Source organism: Phalacrocorax aristotelis, chromosome 6 (genome assembly GCF_949628215.1).
Source record: "Phalacrocorax aristotelis chromosome 6, bGulAri2.1, whole genome shotgun sequence".
In the NCBI taxonomy this organism is placed as follows: domain Eukaryota; kingdom Metazoa; phylum Chordata; class Aves; order Suliformes; family Phalacrocoracidae; genus Phalacrocorax; species Phalacrocorax aristotelis.
The window spans coordinates 53135224-53156585 of record NC_134281.1 but is presented as its reverse complement, the minus strand read 5'-3'; the positions used below and the strand labels follow the sequence as shown (position 1 = coordinate 53156585).

At 40.7% G+C, this 21362-nt stretch overlaps 1 protein-coding gene across 3 annotated transcripts in view; it reads left to right on the top strand.

Annotated features, from left to right (window-relative positions):
• The window catches only part of ADGRL4 (adhesion G protein-coupled receptor L4), a 79746-nt gene that overhangs the window by 30934 nt on the left and 27450 nt on the right, over nucleotides 1-21362 (top strand). For all 3 annotated transcript variants that reach the window (XM_075097990.1, XM_075097989.1, XM_075097991.1), the window contains 5 exons: nucleotides 11842-11994; nucleotides 18318-18473; nucleotides 19005-19075; nucleotides 20818-20991; nucleotides 21086-21269. In XM_075097990.1, the coding sequence (XP_074954091.1) occupies nucleotides 11842-11994; nucleotides 18318-18473; nucleotides 19005-19075; nucleotides 20818-20991; nucleotides 21086-21269 (738 nt within the window). The remainder of the gene's footprint in view (nucleotides 1-11841; nucleotides 11995-18317; nucleotides 18474-19004; nucleotides 19076-20817; nucleotides 20992-21085; nucleotides 21270-21362) is intronic.

The window sequence follows — 21362 nt, the reverse complement described above, 5'->3', positions numbered from 1 at the left end:
TGTCCAGATCCCCAGGAGTTGGTCCTGTGTGTCTGAAGCATAAGTCCATATCTTGACAGAGAACAGCATTATTTCTTATCACAGCCTTTGATGCACGCTTGTAGCAAGTTTGATAAAGCTAATCAGATAATGCTTAATGTTCCTCTGCCACATTCAAGCTGTGCTCTTTCACTTACCCCTTTTTCATATCTTGATTACCCATACTACGATGGTGCCACAGTGGTTTTCATACATAAGCTGTGATACATACCACTTTCATACATAAGTGGTGATGCATTTCCTGGCTGTGTCTTCTGAATAAATGTCTTTCCCAAATTTCAAAACAAAAAAAAAAGTGCTGCCTGGAAGATTTTCTTCCCCCTTAATCAAATTGTTTGCTAAGGTGTTTTTCTTCTGTCTTATCTCTTGCTTGGGACCAAAGTGTTTAGATTTGAGTGGTGACGTCTCACTCATTCACATCCTGTCAGATGAGAGCCTTGGGTTGCTTGAGTTCATGGTGTGGCTAACCCGGAGCTCCCTGTGACTGCAACTGAAAATGGAATTATTGTTTTATCCCCTCCTATTCAGTGTCTATAATCCAGTTTTCCAGATAATTCATCTAGTTATCATTCCTCACCTCCAAATCCAGTCTGAGAACTCCAGCAGGCCATCTTCATTCTGGATCTTTTTCCCTTTTACTGTCTCTGACATTACTCTGCTACAGTCTCTCTCCTTTAGCTTTGCATTTTAACAGCTCATCAGGCCAGGTGCTCAGCTGGTGAATTAATGCCATGTTGTTCCTGGGAGGAAGGCAGAAGGGGAGCCTGGAGTGCGCCAGGTGCAAGGAGGTCATGGTCTGCTTCCCTGAAGAGTGAATGGCAGCTCCTGGTCCCTTGTGCCTGAGCTGCAATGTGGGTTGCTCTCTTCGCCAGCTCCCCTGACAGGTGCCCTGAGACCCCGCTCACCACATCAGCAGGGATGCCTGACCAGCTCTGAGTTTTGCTGGTAATAGAAGGGGTTATTCTTCATAGCACTCACAGGTCTTCCCCTCATGATCTGGTCAGGGAAGGAGTGTCAGCCAGAGAATAAATAATTTGGCTTTGGGACACCCAGACTGAAGCTCCCCACTTGTAGCTGCACAGCTTTGGAGCTTTATTGCTGAGTCTCTGCTGGTCGGTGCAGCTTTAAGCCCTCCTCTGAGGGGAGTGATGGGGGTGCATTGCTGCTGCCTGCAGGGCACATAGACCCCTGCTCTCCAGAGGAGGAGGGGAGGCAGTGCTAGGAAAAAGGTGGGACAGGGCCACTTAACAACTATATATTCCCCTCCTTCCTTCTGTTTCACTAATTTGAGTACCCTGAACCTTTTTATTCTCAAAATCCTGCAGATGCCCGTCTGGGTAAATGGTTTGTTTCTAGTCAAGGACTAGCACTTTTAAAGATTTCCTCCCCTTACTCTTCACATATGAGTGATCATATGTAAGGGGGAGGGGGTTAATATCAGGCTTGCCAGAGGCAAGCTGAGGGACAACATACCAAGGTTAGAGGGATGGGGTGCTAGCGAGGGCACTCAGCCTGTGTCTCTGGGTACCCAGCCCCCTTAGCTGGAGGACAGGGATGGAGAGCAGAACGGAACCCCAATAATCCAAGGGGAAATGGTTAATGACCTGCTATGCCACTTAAACACACACAAGTCTGGAGCTGGACGGGATCGATGCGAGGGTGCTGAGGGAGCTGGCAGAAGTGCTCACCAAGCTGCTTTCCATCACTTATCAGCAGTCCTGGCTAACTGGGGAAGTCCCAGTTGACTGAATATTAGCAAATGTGTACTGTGTCCAGTTTTGGGCCCCCCAGTTTAAGAAGGAAGCAGAACTGCCTGAGCAAGTCCATTGGAGAGCTACCAAGATGACCAGGGGACTGGAGCATCTCCCTTATGAGGAAAAGCTGAGAGACCTGGGTTTGTTCAGCCTGGAGAAGAGAAGACTGACGGGGCATCTCATCAATTCTTATAAACATCTGAAGGACAGGTGTCAAGAGGATGAGACTGGACTATTTTCAGTGGTGCCCAAAGACGGCACAAGTTGGAACACGGGAAGTTCCATCTAAATGTGAGAAAAAGCTGCTTTCCTGTGAGGGTGACAAAGCAGTGGCACAGGCTGCCCAGGGAGGCTGTGGAGTCCCTTCCCTGGAGACACCCAAACGCTGCCTGGATGCAGTCCGGTGTCCCTGCTCAAGCAGGGGGTTTGGACAAGATGACCTCCAGAGGTCCCTTCCAACCCCTACCATTCTGTGATTCTGTGAAAGGTGACTCCCACCTACAGGAAGGGCCAGAAGGAGGATCCAGGGAACTACACGCTGTTAGCCTGACCTCGGTGATGGGGAAGGTTCTGGAGCAGGTTATCCTGAATGCCATCACATGGCGTGTACAGGATAACCAAGTGATCAGGCCCAGTCAGCATGTGTTTAGGGAAGACACATCCTGCTTAACTAGCCTGATCTCCTTCTATGACAAGGTGATGTGCTTAGTAGATGAGGGAAAACCTGTGGATGTTGTCTACCTAGACTTTAGTAAAGCCTTTGACACAGTTTCCCACAACATTCTCCTGGAAAAACTGGCTGCTTATGGCTTGGATGGGTGTACTTTTCATTGGGTAAAAAAACTGACTGGATGACTGGGCCCAAACAGTTGTGGTGAATGGATTTATGTCTAGCTGTCAGACAGCCACAAATGGTGTTCCTCAGGGCTCAGTGTTGGGGCCAGTTCTGTTTAAAACCTTTAGCAATGATCCGGATGAGGGGATCGAGTGCACCCTCAGTAAGTTTGCAGACAACACCAAGTTGTGCGGGAGTGTTGATCTGCTTGAGGGAAGGAAAGCTCTACAGGGGGATCTGGACAGGCTGGATTGATAGGCTGAGGTGAACTGTTTGAACTTCAGCAAGGCTTAGTGTCAGGTTTTGCACTTGGGCCAAAACAACCCCATGCAATGCTACAGGCTTGGGGAGGAGAGGCTGGAAAGCTGCCTGGAGGAAAAAGACATGGGGGTGTTGGTTGACAGGCAGCTGAACATGAGCCAGCAGTGTGCCCAGGCAGCCAAGAAGGCCAACAGCATCCTGGCTTGTATCAGGAATAGTGTGGCCAGCAGGACTAAGGAAGTGATTGTCCCCCTGTATGCAGCACTGGTGAGGCTGCACCTCAAATACTGTGTTCAGTTTCGGGCCCCTCAGGAAGGACACGGATGTGCTGGAGCATGTCCAAAGAGCAACAAAGCTGGTGAAGGGTCTAGAGCACAAATCTCATGAGGAGAGGCTGAGGGAACTGGGGGTGTTTAGTCTGGAGTAGAGGAGGCTGAGGGGAGACCTTATCGCTCTCTACAGCTACCTGAAAGGAGGTTGTAGCCAGGTGGGTGTTGGTGTCTTCTCCCAAGTAATGAGTGATAGGATGAGAGGAAATGGCCTCAAGCTGCACCAAGGGAGGTTTAGACTGGACATTGGGAAATATTACTTCACTGAAAGAGATGTCAGGGATTGGAACAGGCTGCCCAGGGAAGTGGTTGAGTCACCATCCATGGAGGTATTCAAAAGACTTTTGGATGTGGAGCTTAGGGATATGGTTTAGTGGTGAACCAGCAGTGCTAGGTTTATGGTTGGCCTCAATTATGTTAAAGGTCTTTTCCAACCTATACGATTCTGTGTATTTCTGTGTGATCACAAATTATAGATATTTTTTTTTTGATACTTCACAATTGTTGAAAAGGCACGTTGTTCTGTTTAAAAACAATTTTGTCACTGGCACTATCCAATAATAAATGCTTTTCATGTTTAATTTGTAATGTCTGAAAATACCAACAAGAGATGAGGGAAGCAGTTTAGGTAATATGTTAACCTCTCTGAACCTTATCTGTTCTCTGAAACTCAACCTGAGTGTGTTTTGAATATGTAGCAACATACCTTGCCGCCTTCTTGTCGACTGTTCTGCCCTGTTCCTTAGATTGGGACTAAAAGAGTGTTTTGTTGGGAGGCCCTTTAGTTCAACCAGATATGAAAGAACTGCTGATCTGAAATAATCTCTGCATGTACACATAGCCTGTGAAGAATGTGAAAGACAATACTTGCTTGCTAAACTGACTTCTAGGAGTCCAGCTAGCTGCAGAGACATCAAGTTCAAACCATTTAAAAACTCCTGCCAAGCTACAAAAACGTCCCAAGAAGGCATTGTGAAAAACCCTTGCAGGGAGGTAGAGTTACAAAATTATAGCAAGACAGAGCTTGCATTAGCAAGATTTCCTATGCAGCAACTGCCTGGTCCCATGCCCCAGTGTAGGACAAAGATGAATCGGGCCCATTATGAAAGCAATTCATATTTAAATGAGATTTCCAGCCCAGTTCTGCAGTCTCAAGTGGTTTTTCTAAGCATCTGCTCTTTCATGCTGATTTAGACCAAACTTGAATGCTGAATCTTCAGAGAATCATAAACAAATTGTGTTAAATTACCATTAATGGAAACACATCACAAGGAAGGAAAGGCAAGGCTGTTAATGGTATCGCTGTTCTTAACTCAGGCTGTGATGGCTGTAGACACACAGTCCTGCAGCACAGATGTATGTAAGATCACCCACTGTTCTGAGACCTCCAGACAAGCTAAGCACAGTGGGGTGAGTAGCACTGGAATTTGTTTTACAGGAAGCCTTCCATTTCCTTGCTGTTGAGAGGTTAAGCGAGGCACTTCAAGTACTGTTCTCCCATGAGAGCTACACTAGGGAAGGGTAGTTTCAGTTTCCCCCAGGGGCTCCATAGCAGCTTTGGCAGCAGAGGCTGCTGTCGAAAGAGAACAGCCGAATGCAATGAATCAATGTATTCCCCAGCCACTCCGGTTGCATTTCCTACCTACCCAGTGCTGTCCATTTTTCAGACTACTGTGTCCAATACTGGTCCCTAGCCCTGTGCTGCCACTGCTGTTCTTGATAGACATGTATGCCCCAGAGGCCTCCAACCTTGGTTTCAAAAGGCCTGGAGTGGGGCAAAACTAATTGTTAATGTTTTAATTGTTTTCTATATCATCAGTGGAATGCACAAAATAGAATGTGAATGTACTGTAGTATAGAGTAATGGCCTCAGTATGAGCTGCTTGTGGTCCTTTGTAACATCAAGTGTGGTGGGTTAACCCTGGCTGGATGCCAGGTACCCACCAAAGCTGCTCTATCACTCCCCTCCTCAGCTGGGCAGGGGACAGAAAATATGATGAAAGGCTTGTGGGCTGAGATAAGGACAGGGAGAGATCACTCAGCAGTTACTGTCACAGGCAAAACACACTCGACTTGGGGAAATTAGCTTAAATTATTAATAATCAAATCAGAGTAGAGTAATAAGTGAAAACTAAATCTTAAAACAACTTCCCCTCCAACCCTCCCTTCTTTCCAGGCCCAACTTCACTCCTGATTTCTCTACCTCCTCCCCTCCAGTGGGAAATGGGGGCTGTGGTCAGTTCATCACACGTTGTCTCTGCTGCTCCTTCCTCCTCAGGAGGAGGGCTCCTCACACTCTCCCCTTGCTCCAGCGTGGGGTCCCTCCCACGGGAGACAGTCCTCCACCAACTTCTTCAATGTGGGTCCTCCACACAGGCTACAGTTCTTCCTGAACTGCTCTGGCGTGGGTCCCTTCCCCAGGGCACAGCCCTTCAGGAACCGACTGCTCCACTGTGGGTGCCCCGCAGGGTCACAAGTCCTGCCAGCAAACCTGTCCCAGAGTGGGTTCATCTCTCCATGGGGCCACAGGTCCTGCCAGGAGCCTGCTCCAGCATGGGCTTCCCACAGGGTCACAGCCTCTTTTGGGCACCCACCTGCTCCAGCATGGGGTCCTCCACAGACTGCACGTGGACATCTGCTCCACCATGGACCTCCATGGGGTGCAGGGGGACAGCCTGCCTCACCATGGTCTTCACCATGGGCTGCAGGGGAATCTCTGCTCCGGCACCTGGAGCACCTCCTTCCCCCTCATTCTTCACTGACCTTGGTGTCTGCAGAGCTGTTCCTCTCACACATTCTCACTCCTCTCTCCAGCTGCAATTGCTGTGCGCACAGGAACTTTCCCCCTTCTTAACTATGTTATCCCAGAGGTGCTACCACCGTCGCTGATGGGCTCGGCTTTGGCCAGCAGTGGGTCCACCTTGAAGCCAGCTGGCTTTGGCTCTGTCAGACATAGGGGAAACTTCTAGCAGTTTCTCACAGAAGCCAACCCTGTAGAACCCACCCCACACCCTGCCCCCTGCCCCCCCAAACCTTGAACCGCATATGTGATCATTCAGACTGATCAACAAGTGTTGATCAACAAGACTGATCAACAAGTGTTTAATGAACATCAAGTGTTCATTAAACTTATGAAAATCGCACCATCGTTCCTATGCTTGCTGGGGCATGACTTCGAAAGAAGTCAGGTTATGAAGCTCAAGCTCTGGTCATGAGTTCTTAATTTATTAAAATCCCTCTCTGGAATGTCAAGGTGTCAAAACAGTTTGACTGCAACAGCCAGATTTCTGCTGCCCTGGGAAGCCTATTGCCTCTCTGGCTAGCTTGGCTGGGTATCCAGGTCAGACCCCACAAAGCACCCTGGCTGCAGCACAGGTTACTCTGTGTGGGAGCCAGGACCGTGGCCCCTGCCAAAGAAGCAGAGGTAGAAGAGCTTTAAGTGCTCTGTCTCTAGCAAGGGTCCAGAAGAAAGCCTTGGGAGATATAGGCCTAAGTGGCAGATTTTAATCCAAGACACTGGGAATTCCAGCTCTTCTGCAGAAGAGCCAGGAGCATGGAAGTGAAGGGTTGAAGTCACAGGCCTTGCAGCTCCAGGGCAGGCTTTCCATGTGGTGGGATCCCAGGCAGCAAGCTCCTTCAGCCATCCCACCACAAGAGTTCTCCAGCTGGCTATTACCAGTGACTGAAGTCCAACACTGCTAGTTTTCCAGTCAAGTTACTTAGCAATTAATAAAGGCCATCAGCCTGACTGACATCAGACCAATGCCAGAGAGCCCAAAATATATTCTATAATACAAAGTTTCACTTCTACAAAAACCTTAGTTTGCATGGATTGGTGAGGACTGAGTTGGCACGAATCACTCTGTTTAACTTGGGTGATTTCAATATTGTTTTTTACTTGAAGTGAAGGGAGAAACAAGAAGGAAAAAAGAAAACAACCTTCTTCATGATTGTGAGTCAATACAACAAATTTCACCCCAAAAATAACTCTTCATATTATATGTCATCACATCATCAAAAAGTCAATCACAGAGATGCGTTCAGTGTTGCCGTAAGACTTTCCCTTATGACACTTTTCATGTAAAATATGTAAACAGTATTACAAAAATCTTATATCTGAAATTGATAATTCAAAGCATTTTTTCTTGCTTGTCACAATAATAACAAATTATGTCATTTTGTAGCTGTATTTGCCCTAGCATTTTCCTATTGTAGGTGACAATTTTATAATCACCCATTATTAAAACAGGATATATGACAGGGTAAAACTTGCACTTTAGAAAGTATGTGGAATACAATAGAAGAAATTTCTTCTATCCTTTTTTCCTAAAATCTTCTCAGATTCCTCTATCTTCCAGCTGCATCATGGCCCTAAAATCCACAAATCATTCTTCCTTTTTGTATTCCATATGTTTTAAAATTTCTAAGAGAGTTGAATGCTCTTTATATGAAAATGTATTATATAAATGCTAAACAAAATCGACACATTTTACTTAACAATGAATAATGTTACCTGATCTAAAAGAGTGATTTTTTTCAAACACTGGGTCCAATTTGTAGCCCTCTGTGACAGGGGTAGACTTCCATCGATGCTCAAACTTCTGAGTGGGGCTACTCAATCCTAAACCAATGGTGTTCTCCTGTTAATGAACACATGCAGCTTTAATACAGAATTACCATCCCCAATTCAAATTGAGTTTGAAAGGGGTATATCAGCGTTTCAGGTTTTTTTGCTTTTGAAGATCCTTATACATTTTCAAGAGACGAGTACAGAAATTATTACATGCAGCCAGGAGCTGATTCCCTCTAACTATAATTACATTTATGTACAGTAAAATACATAGTAGCTGCATTTTTAAGGTGAAAATGGAGAATCAGTTTTATTTTACACCTTTATCATGTAAGCCAGTATTCTAATATTCAGGTGCATAACATTCCTGTATAACATTCAGGTGTATAACATTCAGGTGTATAACATTCCTGTATCCACTCATCTTTGAGTTATTTAACACAATTTTCCTAGGAAAATATTTATAACCTTCCTCACATTGTGATTTTAGAGTGATCCAAATAGCATAGAACTGCTATGTAAAAAACAAAACCAAAAAAACCCACAGACAGCAACCTGCTGTCCCCCCAAAAAAACCATTTCTCAAGACAGTTCAGCTATTCAGCAAACATCTTGTGTATCAGGCTTGAATGAAGTATTACCATTTAGCCATAATAATTAACCTTGTAATTTGGCCAATCTTGTTTCTAAAGGTATCCCAATTTTTCATCAGTTACCAGGAAAAAAAGAAAAAATCTTTAAAGGAATGTGCATTCCTGAAATACTGTCTGCAGTGTTTGATGGGTCTGTGCCAGCAATGAATGCACATGACATAATTAAATATAGGTAGCAACAAAGCCGGTGGATTATATACTTGCTGTCATTCAAAGTATCCTCTCTGTATAGACCGAAAAATTTCTTAGGAAAAAAAAGACCACAAAATATTTTCCATTTATAAATCCTGTTGTTTTTTTTTCTTATGTCCTTTAAATCACAAATCCAATAATATTATAAATCGTGTATAATTTGGAAAATTACTTTAAGCCCCTGGGCTTCACGTTGAAAAGCTGTCTGTAGAAAAAATTCAAATTGTTTATACAGAGAGCTAGAAGATATTTTTGCCATCATTGTTGATCTTGTAAAATATTTTGTGTGAAATTAGGCAGATTATTTAAACACATCTAGTCAAACTGTATATGAAACTCCTTTTTTCTTGAAAACTTGTTCCTCACTTGCCTTTCTCATTAACCCAGTAGTTTTCCATAGCAAGCACGTGAGCCTACTCACGTCAATGACTTTTATGCCATTAATTTCAATGGAAGCAGGATGTGGTCCAGTAAATTATCCCCCATCATGGTCTGCTCAGTATTACATTAGACCATGGGAGTAGCAAAAAGAAAGCTCCTTATGCATTTAACTCTTTAAAATATCCATTTCTGGGTTTGCAATGTAAGTTACCACTATTCTTCAATGTTCTAAAGCTTTCTCAAATTATCAAAAAGGTTCTCTCAATAGGCAAGCCTTCTAAGGCAATATAGTCACCATTAAACCCCTTGCAGACATCCTAAATATTGAGGAAATGCAACAATAATCTAGTTGAGTTAATTAGGCATAATTGTAAAGAATTTATTGATAATCACTGCCTGAGTCATTTTAATATTGCTTATAAATTTTTCGGGCCCCCTGGAAAAGGTACTAGTGCTGGATTTTGAGGACTATAGTTGAGCTCCTAGAAAATAAATCCAAAAGAAATGTTCTTGAATGTAGCCTGTAGCTTTTCTCTCATCATCTCTGTTATTCCTCTACTTTGAATGAAATCCTGCAGTAATCAGTGTCCTACTTCTCATCTTCCATGACTGCTATCCTGTGAGCTTTCCAAAGTCAACACATACGGTTTTCTAGGATCTATAATACTTTCCCGAGACCAAGTTTACTTGGCAGCTAATATAAAGTAGTCTACTTCTTTTTGTCACATGCCAGGGTGCAAACTGGGAGCAAACTGGGATTGCAAAAAAGCCAAACACAGAGACACACAGAAATTATATTCAAACAAGTAGACCTTACTACTAGGATTTGTAAAACGTTCTGGTCTCTGGTCTCCGGTCTCCACAATGCCATGTGCCAAACTGGATTTTTCATATTCTCGTGCTTAGCTTTTGAACTTGGTTTAACATTACATTTTTCCTCCCTATCATAATTTCTCTTAGAATAATTTGGGTTTACTTTGGCATTCTTTAAGTAACATCCAAATCATAGACCTTCTCTACTGTATTCTCATCAATACCAAAGCTGTAGAATAAATATCGTTGGCATGTGTTGGCAAAGTGTTTTTATACTTGGATTCCTCATTAAATTACATTAAATTTTAGTTATAATGAGAATAATCCATTTGATCCTGTTGACCCAAACTCCCCCGAGGAAAGCTGCAGTTGTGAAATGATATTTGCATCTCTGAGTCAACTGAGTAACATTCAAAATTATGACAGATTTCAAATCTCAAAAATGTCCTTTTCCAACACTATTCTAGGGGTTGTGACTAAGTTATATTGCAGAAATGTATTCCTGCAGTGCTTTACAGTTCTTGGTGTACTTTAATCTCGCCACTTCCCTAGCTTACATGACACTTTACTTATCTGTACCCTATCTCTGTAAACACGTTATGAGAACACTGACCATCAGGAAGCAGAAGCACCTTTCTGAAACTCATCCCTGGGCGTCTTTTCTGAAATCATATTTCTTCTCCCTGTCATGCTCCTTAATCGTTCCTCTTCTGCAATAAATTGTTATTTCTCTCCCTGTTAGAATTTTTTTCCTGTCATTCATCATGTTATGAGTACCTTTTGCTTGAGAACAGGAAAAAAATCCCAGTAGACTTTAGGAAGCCTTTAACTCTTTTCCTTTCTCACGATGTAGAAAATAGAGAACTCCACTCAGAGTGTCATCTGCTTTGTGAGAGTTTGGTTGATTTGTCTGTTTTAGAGTTTTGGGGTGCTTTGGGAGAAATGAGCTATTTGGAAAGATGGTATTATCAGCGTTGTGAGTGTTGCTCTGAGTTTCCTAAGTAGAGTGTCTGGATAAGGAAGCTTTTGAAATTTTTCTCAAGTTTGGTCTGAAAATTATTTAATAGACAACAGGGACCTTGGAAGATTCTGGTGAGGAAACAGTTTTATTGAGTTGTTGCAGAAAATCAACTATACAGTTCAAAGCATGAGTTTATGATTTTATTTGACCTTTGATCAAGCTAGCTGGATCCCCGTGCTCACAATGATAGCACATGCAGAGGCTCTGCAGAGAGGAAGTAGTCTTAAAACTTGTGTATAGTTCCTTTTTCATGTACTATCAGAGGCATGGGATTAGCCCTGTAAAAGAGATCATGTAATTTTGCAGGTACAAAGCTGATGACTTCCACAGCAATTGCTAAGAGGTAAAGATCAAGCCATGAATCTTGCTCATCTGTTTGTTAAGATCTTTGGGACAACTAAGAAAAAACAATGTACTTGAAGGCTCAGGTCAGTCAGTAGGGCAAACTTTGTAAGTTTGTTGTCTGGGACTGCTGAGAAATACCTCAGAAGGTCTTCAAAATAGGCCAGAAAAAAAAACCTGTCAGTTTAGTGATATTTATCCTGCTTTGGTGTTAGGGAATGAAAAGGGTAATTTCTTAGTATCCTTTTGAGCTTTGTTTTCTACAATTCTAAATTACCAGATGCATCTTTGGGCTGACTCTCTAGCTGTAGAATTTTGGGTAGCAAAAAATGTTATCAAGTACAACCATGGCAGAACACATACTTGTCTCAATCTTTTATTCCAAGCGAATATCCAATTAAACCATTCACTTCAGTATCCCACTGGTTTTCTCATTTGTTGACTCACACAGGATGAGGGCAGAAGAGTGCTGCTGAACACCTGATTACATCCTTGGCAATAGGAAAACTATATAGACAAACACTGAGAGTGCCAGCTCAGCATTCAAAACTTACATAAATAAAATACCGGAGGCCAAATTAAGCTTTTACTTTACTGTTGTCTTCAATCGGCAAATGTAAATATATTTCTCCATAATTTATGTCTTGACAGATGATAATGAATGTGAAAATGCTACTCAGCCTTGTGGAGAGCATGCCAATTGCACAAACACGGTGGGAAGTTACTTCTGCATGTGTGTGCCTGGTTTCAGATCCAGCAATGGTCAACAAACTTTTGTACCTAATGATGGAACCTCCTGTGTGGGTAAGTTATTAATGTCTGCCAGCTAGCTTTACATTGTCACTCTTCTCTTATTGCTTCTGTTAATTATAGAAATCTGGTAAAATGCTTTCAGATTTGTGAAGTTTGGTGTCTGGATATAAAATTCCCACAACCTTGACTGGTACAGACTTAATATTCCAATTCAGACCCACACTCCTCACTGATAACACAGCAGCTGCCATTGTTTTCAGTAACACTTCAATCTTGACTCTGCTCACAACATTTTTAATCCATGTGCCACTGTTTTAGGTGATGAACATATAGTTAAGGTAACACAGAAATCCCCGATCCACTCAGTTATGCCCTGTTTCTCTGATCTGTGAGAAAGGCGATCATCCTCTTAAAACAAAGCAGAGTGACAAACTATTCTGTATTCAGGCCACTCAGGACCAACAAAATTCCCTATATATTTGATCTACTATGCTCCAAATATCCTTAGTATTTTTGGTAATTTTTCAAGTGTGATCAAAAGCAATGAGCAAGATCAGTAGTTATCCTACCTCCTGTGCCATCCATCAGCCTCTGTATCTGTAGCAGTTGGATGGAACATGTTCAAGATTACAGGGGAGGAAAAGTTCTCTGGAAAAATGTTATTTCTGAACAACTATGCAATCCTTTAGAATTTCCTTTGAATGGAAGGACTGTAACTATTTCTCTTTTTTCAAACCCCTGGTAATTTTCTCTGTATGTTGCAACAGTCCTCAGGGAAAATGAGAAATAAATCTATTGCCCTTTACACCTTTATGCTGACGGTGTCTCATTCTAGATATGTCTCCTGTGAGCTTGTGAGTGCTGACAACCTCTCTTCTTACTGCTCTTGATATCAGCAGAATGGCTGCATATTAAGCCAGAAAGTGATCTAATCAACATTTCTTGCCCATTGCTCACATCCATCTAAAAGAGCTCTGCTTTATCCAGGCGCTATGAATTGTTCTTAAATTAGCTGGGACCGAGACTGTTAGCACATTGAGCTGTAAATATTCTCGCAGTTTCTGGTCCAGGCTTTGATTTTTATATTACGACATTTCCTCAGCTTCAGAAGTTTTGTCTTCAAAGTTATTTCTCTGACTCTTCTTGTGTCACTTTAGCTTTTTACCATTAGCTTGCTAATTTCTTTTTTCTGCCCTCTTTTCTTTGCTGGGCAGACTGATCTTTTTTTATCCTCTACTGGGGGTTAGTTTACCACTTTTCGTCTCCTTTTTGCAAATCCATATGGGAGGAGCTGAGAGCTTCCAAAACTTACACTGAAATAAAGAATTACCTGTGGGCACCTTTTCTCATTAAACAAGTGTACCAATTACTTCACCAAGCAGTAAGTCCTAAAGACAACCTTTTGATCCACAATTAATTTTCTACTTTATCTGTCAGGGAAACCATAATAGGATATTTTGTACCCACTGGATCTGCTGCTACAGGTAGTAGAGATGACTTGCACACAAGCAGCTGACATAAGTGTATTCAGGGGGTACTACGCACAGCTGAAGCAAACACCAGAGCTGTCATTATAAATAGAGTGCAAGTTACCCAGTACAAACTGGAGGACAGATCCGCCAAGTATTCACCCTACCCAAGTTTATAGGGCCACAAAATATTTTCAGATTCTGCAAAGTCTTAAGTTTTCTTTTTAATATATGTATATAACATATATGGCAGTAACTTTAAAAATACAGTATATGAATTTTGGAGAGTAGGCCGTTATGCCATCAAACGTATCTGGAGTTTCCAGTGGTGCAAGTGTGATACATCCCTGTGTGGGGGAGTCCATTTCAAAGCTCTTGTGCATATGCATGTGTGTTCCTCCTCTCTTTGGATACTATACCAAACTTCTGAATACAAAGTGATTGTAACTCTCAAGGTAGCAGATCAAAAGAAAACTTGGGACAACAGCTTTGGGAAATGTCAGTTCACCTTTAATCCAACTAGAATATTGAGTTTTGAGTTGAGGGTCAGCAGTATTTCATCCCTGTTATCAGGAAGAATTGATGAAGAGATGACAATGAAACATGCAGATAGAGGAGGAGCTGGAGGGTAGGAAGGGAGAGGGAGAAAAAGAGAAGGAGAAAGGAAATGGAGGAGAAAAGGAGAGGGATTTAGAGATGTGATATTTCAGAAGATGGTATTTTTCTGCTGTCCTGAATATGAGCTATTAAAATCTATTTATTGTGTAAAAGTCATGCTTTTTCCTTAGACTTCACATTTTATTGAATGTCCAGCTGCAGATAAAAAGGTGAAATATAAACCTACTTTTTTCACCCCAGTCAACAGAGTAAAAACATGAAAATGGCCATCTGTAAAATGAAAGTGACCCCTGTGCCTCTCTGCCTTTTCAAGGAACAGGCTATTAGTTTTCTTCAGGTATTTCTGAGAGCACTGAGAAGGCACCTTTTCTCCATCACATCCTTTTCTGTGGCAGGGGAGTTGTACAGTGGATGGGATATGGCATTATGCCACATTGCTAACTTTTCTTTTACCTGTGCCATTCGAAGGCTTTTTCATTTCTACTTTGTGTGCTGCTGCTGCCTTCCGCAGTATGGAGACATGGGGAGGGAACATCTAGTCCTTTGCAATTGGACTTTTCAATCACTTGCAAGCTACTAATAAGCAGAAGGTATAATGTAGACATCAAGCTGTCTTGACTGACTGGTGAAGAATCAAAGCGATGTAGGTACAATCCAGTAATTGGCAAGACTGAACATAATAACTGTTCTCAGTACTTTTAATTTAATTGGAATTTCCTTGCCTGCTGCCGTAAATGAGGAGTGACAAAGCACAGAAATAAAATAAAACGTTATAAATCTATTTTCTCACTAGACTAAGTGGTGTTGGTGATATTATTTTTCTGATCGGAGCTATTATAAAAGCTTCAAAGTTCAGCTTGAGGATTTGTTTTGAATATTTACTAAAAGGCCAGGGCTTTTTGCAGAGCTATGGTAAATGCTCTTCTGTTTAAAAAGCTGCTGTTCTTCAACCTTTGCTCAGGAATGTTGTCTGTGAAGGCTGCTCACACAAGCCTTGGCAGACCAGACCCACTTCCATAGTAGATCAAGGAGGACGGTTTGAGATCCTCACCCCAAAGCTCCAGTAAAATTGGACTGCTGAAAGCACTGACAAGCTGTTGTCCGTGTGTGGTCCAACAATTGCATACTCGGTTAAAAAGGCATAACTACAAAATGTAAAGAAACAAAAACCTACAGCTACTGCACACAGTATTTCAAAGCAGGGACTTAAAAGCAGCTTTTTTGCAACTGTCACAAATTGTTGGCTGCCCCTGACAATCTCATTGATTTAAAGGGATACGAAGCTGATTAGTACTTTGCAATATCAGGCATATTGCCTTTTAATTTTGTCATCCAGGAGATTTTATTTTTCTTCAGGAAACAGTAAATTAGATAGGCGTGATATGGATTCATTCCATATGGACAACTCCACTGCAGAAAGTCTATTTGCATATACTCAACAGGGTGTCTCTATCAGACTTTAAATAGCTATCCCGTTGCCAGAGATGTGCCTTAGTTCTTGAGTTTCTGCTGTTGTTTTGGATAATCCTGTCTTCTCATTAAAATCTCCATTGCACTTAATATTTGACATAATTACAAAAGGAAGGGTTATTTGTGTGACTGCCAAATAATGACAAATAAATGATTCACCAAACTAAAGGTTCACGAAGAGCAAAATATCATAATAGTTTTGAAATATTTGCATCAGTAAATCACATGGAAACCTGATACTTAGCAATGGTAGTCTGGAAAGTATTCAAATATTTATTTATTCTTTTATAAGTCATTGTAAGTTTTAGCAAAGCTTGTCATTTGCTGGTGTTTTAGCACTGCATTACATGCTGAATATCTTGTTAAGATGTACATGTCCTTCTCTGTGTAGCTGACAAGGCCAAAGACATCTTTGGTATAAGGCTGATGTGTGTTCTTGTTATACAAACCGGTATTGTCATGGTTTTCACCCTTGCTGTTTCAATTCATTCAAAGTTTGCCTGTCTTTGACTCAGAGTCACACAACAGGGCACTGACAGGCACCCACTTCTTTCAAAAAGAGCTTTATAATTTACTGATGTGGGAGGTTATTTAAATGCCGAGAGTAAGAAATTTAGCCGTATGTCTTTAAATGACTGCATTTAATTATGACATAGCCTGTGTGTAGCACTTTATCACACTTTTTTCTCCCTTTTCTTCACTTTTGCCAGATTCATACATGGTTAGCTCTATAACTATGAATACTGAGGTCACAAAAAACATACAAATATGGCTAATGCAAGACTCAGTTCATTAAAGGCAAACATTTGTAGTTTGGGGCATTAAATATAGAAAAAAACCCATTGCCCTAGTGCAGATAATTGTAATTTAACCTCATACTTTGAACTTCACTGCTTGCACCAACCCATTCAAACACACGGCCTCCTTGGCAGCTCTCCCTGAAGAGCAGAGGTGGTTGCGCTGGGGAGGGAAAATGCTCTTCAGCCCCACCCTCTCCTTCCTACCTGTGCTGAGCAGGAGTCTAAATGGCTTTTCATTGGGAGCTTCTGAACCTCAGGCTTAAAACACAGCATCTCAGGTGCAAATCAGAGCCACTGTTCAGTGAGGAAAACAGGGATGTGAAAGTGAGGTGGGACCTCAACCGTCTCCTTGAACCTCAGGAAGACCTCTGGGATTATGAGCAGAAGAAAAGGAGCTGGGAATTAAGCACTACACAGCAGAAACGTGTGGATGCAGAAACTCTTGGGATACTCCATTAAAAGTTTAAATGCATTTTACAGTTGCCCCGTGATTTAAAAAAGAAAAACAAAACCAAGAACCAAAAACAAACCACAACCAAACCTAAACATTCATCTGATTATTTATGGATGCTCTCTTGGCATTAGTAGAGTGTTGTACGAAGTTACCAGAAATGCAGTCCAAATAGGCAGATAGCCCCCAGGTATCCTTCAGACATCTTTCTGTATTCCCTAGATATATCCACAGAGATGCAGTATATTTTCCCATTCTTCCACAATTTCCGTTTCTCTAGCAACCTTATTTCACATACATTACTGCTCATCGTTGTTCTACCCTTTTTTGAAAATCACCGACAATCTTGTATGAAAATAAGAGTGCAAAATTACTTCCTATTTGCTAATAGTGCATTTCCAGCCCCCTATACCTGCTTTGTGTCTGTCTACTCTTAACACCAATCTGGCTGCAGGAAGGCCTCCTATCAATTCAGGTAGCTATTATCCTCCACTTATTGGTTAATCAGTTCTCCTTTTTCACCAGTTTCTTTCCCCAGTTCAGTGTCATGCCACTTCTTAACTCAGGTTGTCTTCCTCTCCGGTTCATCTGTTCACCTCCCTACCTTTACTGTCCTTCAGTTCAGTTCTCAGCCTCTTCTCCTCTCAGGCTGTTCCTTTAAATCTTCTTATGTGTCACCTCTTCATTTTTCAACTCTTTTTGTCAGATATACCTGTCCCAAAGCTCTTCACTCTTTTCTTCTTTCCAGCACAGCATTTCACAGTCCATTACTTCATCCTTCAGAATTTTTTGGTGTTGTTCCCAGTTTACTTTCTCTGTTGAGTTATTTGATCTTTATCCTCAGCCAACCAAATAATGCAAAACAATCCCTACTCCAGCCAGAGAGTTAGTACCTAGCTCTCCAAAATTGATCAATTCATGGATTCCCTTACCGGAATTAATCGGTTTTACTCTTGGACTGTGCCCCACCCAGTTACTGAACCTGACTACCTAATGGCAAATTATTTAGAAGGACAAAAGCCATTTTAGGCAAAAGTAATTTAAATGTGGATTAAAAAAAAAAGACATGCCAAGTGCTTTAAAGGGTACAGAGCTTAAATCTTAGATTAACGAGATGGATAGAGTGATCTTCTGTAGCATCCTTTTAAAGCCGTGACTTAAAAGAAAAGGCTGCAGTTTTCTTCCTCTTTTCTAACTGAATCATAAGGCTGAGAAAATCTATTTAGTCTAATCTCTGGAAAATGGATTTCAGATGATTTGGATCATGCTGAGCATTTTGTTATGATAGAATTAATATTTACACTCATGGTTTTAAAACGTGTATTCTACAGCAATAAAAGTGGTGGTATAAAAACATGATCAGTTATGATTTATCCTTCTAAACCCTAAGTATTATAATTGGCAGGTGTTTTGCCATTAAGTTTACCTTTTTAGTTTTTGCTTTTTTTATTCCATGAAATTTTGTTACGAAACTGCTTACAGTGTGCAAGTCTATTATCAACAAAGCAGCAAGGTGTCCGTCTGTAAATACTTAATAAAGAATTCAATTTCTCACGATATTTGCAGATGTAGATGAGTGCAGCAACGAAGGAACTGTTGCCTGTGGAGATCATGCAAAATGTGAAAACGTGGATGGAGGGTTTAACTGCTCCTGTAAGGAAGGTTATCAACCATCCACAGGAAAATTGCAGTTTAAGCCAAATGATGGCACTTCCTGCCAAGGTACATGATATTATAAAGGTTTATGTGTTATTATAGAGCTACATCTTCTGAGAAGCCCACCAGTGCCTCTTTATCTTCAGTTAGATTAATCAGTGAGACCTGAAAAAGAGGCAAGGCAGCAGCATCTACATTTCCTGAGAATAGAACAATTTTGTAAATGTACTTTTGCTAAACAGTGTGATGAAATCCATTTAAAATAATGCTTACCTCCTCATAGTTGTCAGACCTGCACTCCTCGCCGTAAATTTGATCTGTCTCAACTTCACCTGTGGAAGTCCCAAGGAAAGGAGCCAAACTCTCTCCCTGTGTAAAACAAAAGCTCAGAGTCCAATCCAGTGCTGTAACTTTGGACAAGATAAAGTTTTAGTAGTTGAAATTTAAGAATGGAGTGCTGCATCTTATGTGCATAAATTCAGAATTCTAGAATGCTGGTGGTTTGGGGAATTACTTAGACAACAGCTCTTACAATGAGTATATATTGAATATTGATCAAACTGCAATATATAATTAGTTTCTTTTTAATTTCTGCAGAAAATCCGAAGGCCAAGTGTGAGTTACACAAAGACTGTATAACTGAACATATTAATAGAACTTTAGCTGGAGTAAGTAGCATTGGTTTATAGATTAACTTCCAAATCCTTTAATTGTTCCTGTTTGAAGCTGTTATTTCAATTATAATAGTTCTTAAGGATCTTTTAACAAATGCTTGAAGCATACAATTGAACTTAAGCATGTTTACAGAAGTGTTTTTGATAATTTCAAATTATTTGAACTGGGTTGTATGTTCAAGTCATGATAATAACTTGCTGGGAATCTGTGTGTTCTGTTTCCAGCAAAGGGAGTCATGATGCATGAAAAATTCAGAAGTGTGGTAATCACTCAGCTGTTTCTCTAATTTCTGAAGTAACACACTGCTGCATTTACTGATGTGCTATTATTTGTTTGTTCAGAGTCAAAGGCAGCAAGATAGCTTACAAAAGTAATGTCAACAAGTAACAAAATAGAAAATGGAGTAATAACATCCTGGTATGCTACTATATTTAATCCTCAAAGCATAGAATGTAAAGTGGTACAGAATTTACAGACTCAAAGATTCTGGACTCAAGATTTTTTTTTCACCAGAAGCAGATATTCCTAAAGCAAATTGAAAAAATATTAATGGATTCACTATTCATTAGTCTACAGCTATAGTATTGTCTGATTTGAAAGGGTAAATGAAACATAAGCATAAATAAATTGAAACCAATTGTATATCTTTGTACGTTATATTAAGCAGTTTGCCAAAGCTACAAGATTCAGAAATATATTAATTTAAAGGCTTTTATTAACCTAGTGTAAGATATATATTGTATTAACATGCTTTCTGTGTTAGCCTGCAGTGTAACAGATTGTATTAATATAGTACATGCTTACCACATTTACGTGCCAAGACATGGTAAGTGCCACAGCAGAATCTTAGAGTGAGATTTTTTAAAAAAATACATAGTCAGACTAAGCTTAAGTCAAAGTAATAAGTCAAATACCGCAATTTTATGTAATTAACAGTGTGTCAGATTTTAGCCTAGTTTTTAGCCTGTGTTCTAGTTCTATTCAGCTGCAGTGAAAGACAAAGCAAGCCCCATAAAAGCTGTTCAGCAGCAGAGACTACGGCTCTTACAAAATCAGGTGTTGGGGCGGGGGAGGGGGAGGGTGTTGATAGATAAAATTTCATTAGATTTCAGTATCATGAAGTAAGAATTCTTTTCTTATTCATCCATGAGACTGAAACTTGCAATCCTAGTCTTCATGTCACCCTCTCTAGCTTATTACTTCTTAAACTAATTGTTTTCTGTAAGTGCATTTAGCAGTTCATAAACTGAAGCAGTGAAGATGAAATAGGCAGTACAGTTTGACTAAACTGCACACTTTATAATCTGCTTTTGAAAAAAAACAACCACAAAATATACAAATACTACCCGTCTGCTCCCACCTCTTCAGCTAAAATCTAGCAGGAAAGCATCAGCAGAGTAACCATATCACGGATACGTAATTATTTTTCCAGATCATTTACTAGTTCATTTTGGAGCATTAGGATAAATAAAACTGAGCTGCAGTAGTTAAAAAAAAAATTCATGCTACCACATTACATTTTTTTTTAATTATAGTTGTTTGTTAGGGTTATACCAGACATGTGTAACACCATTACTTTATAGTTCAACCTGTGGATTTAAACACTGCCTGTTTTTATGCACAAGCATCTTCAAACCCAGTGTGTTAATTCACAGAAATCAGTCATTTGCATTGGGTTTACTTTCACTTGAAGAAATGTGACTTTCATTAAGATGCGAGTTCTTGTATTTTTCAGATTAGTCATTTAAAAACACCCCTGGAGATGCTGCAAGAAATTAATAAAAATACTTTGGGACCACTTTTACCTGTAGATGTGATTTCATATGTTGAAGCACTATCTTATTCATCGCTGAATACCATGCATTACTCTGCTTCTGACAATGAAGCACTTCGTAATACAACCATTAACGTGAGTGGATCAAGCCTCAAAGTTGTGGGGTTTTTTCTTATTTTACAAATAGCGTATGACTCTTCCTCTTAAAAATATTCTTTTTTTTTTACAGGTTTTGGTTAACACTGTGAACAATTTTTTACAAAAAGACAAAATTACAGTCTGGGAAGCTCTTCCTGTAGATAACCAAAGACGGAGCCTGACGAAGCTGCTGCATACTGCAGAACAAGCGACGCTTCTGATGTCACAGAACTTCAAAAAGACAACACAGCTAGATGTTAATGCAAGTGACATAGGTAAAATAAAGAAAATTAACCCAAGGTATACTTTAGATGTGGATTGCACTGAGAAGTTTTGCAGCACAATTATGAAGATTAGAAATGGTGTTA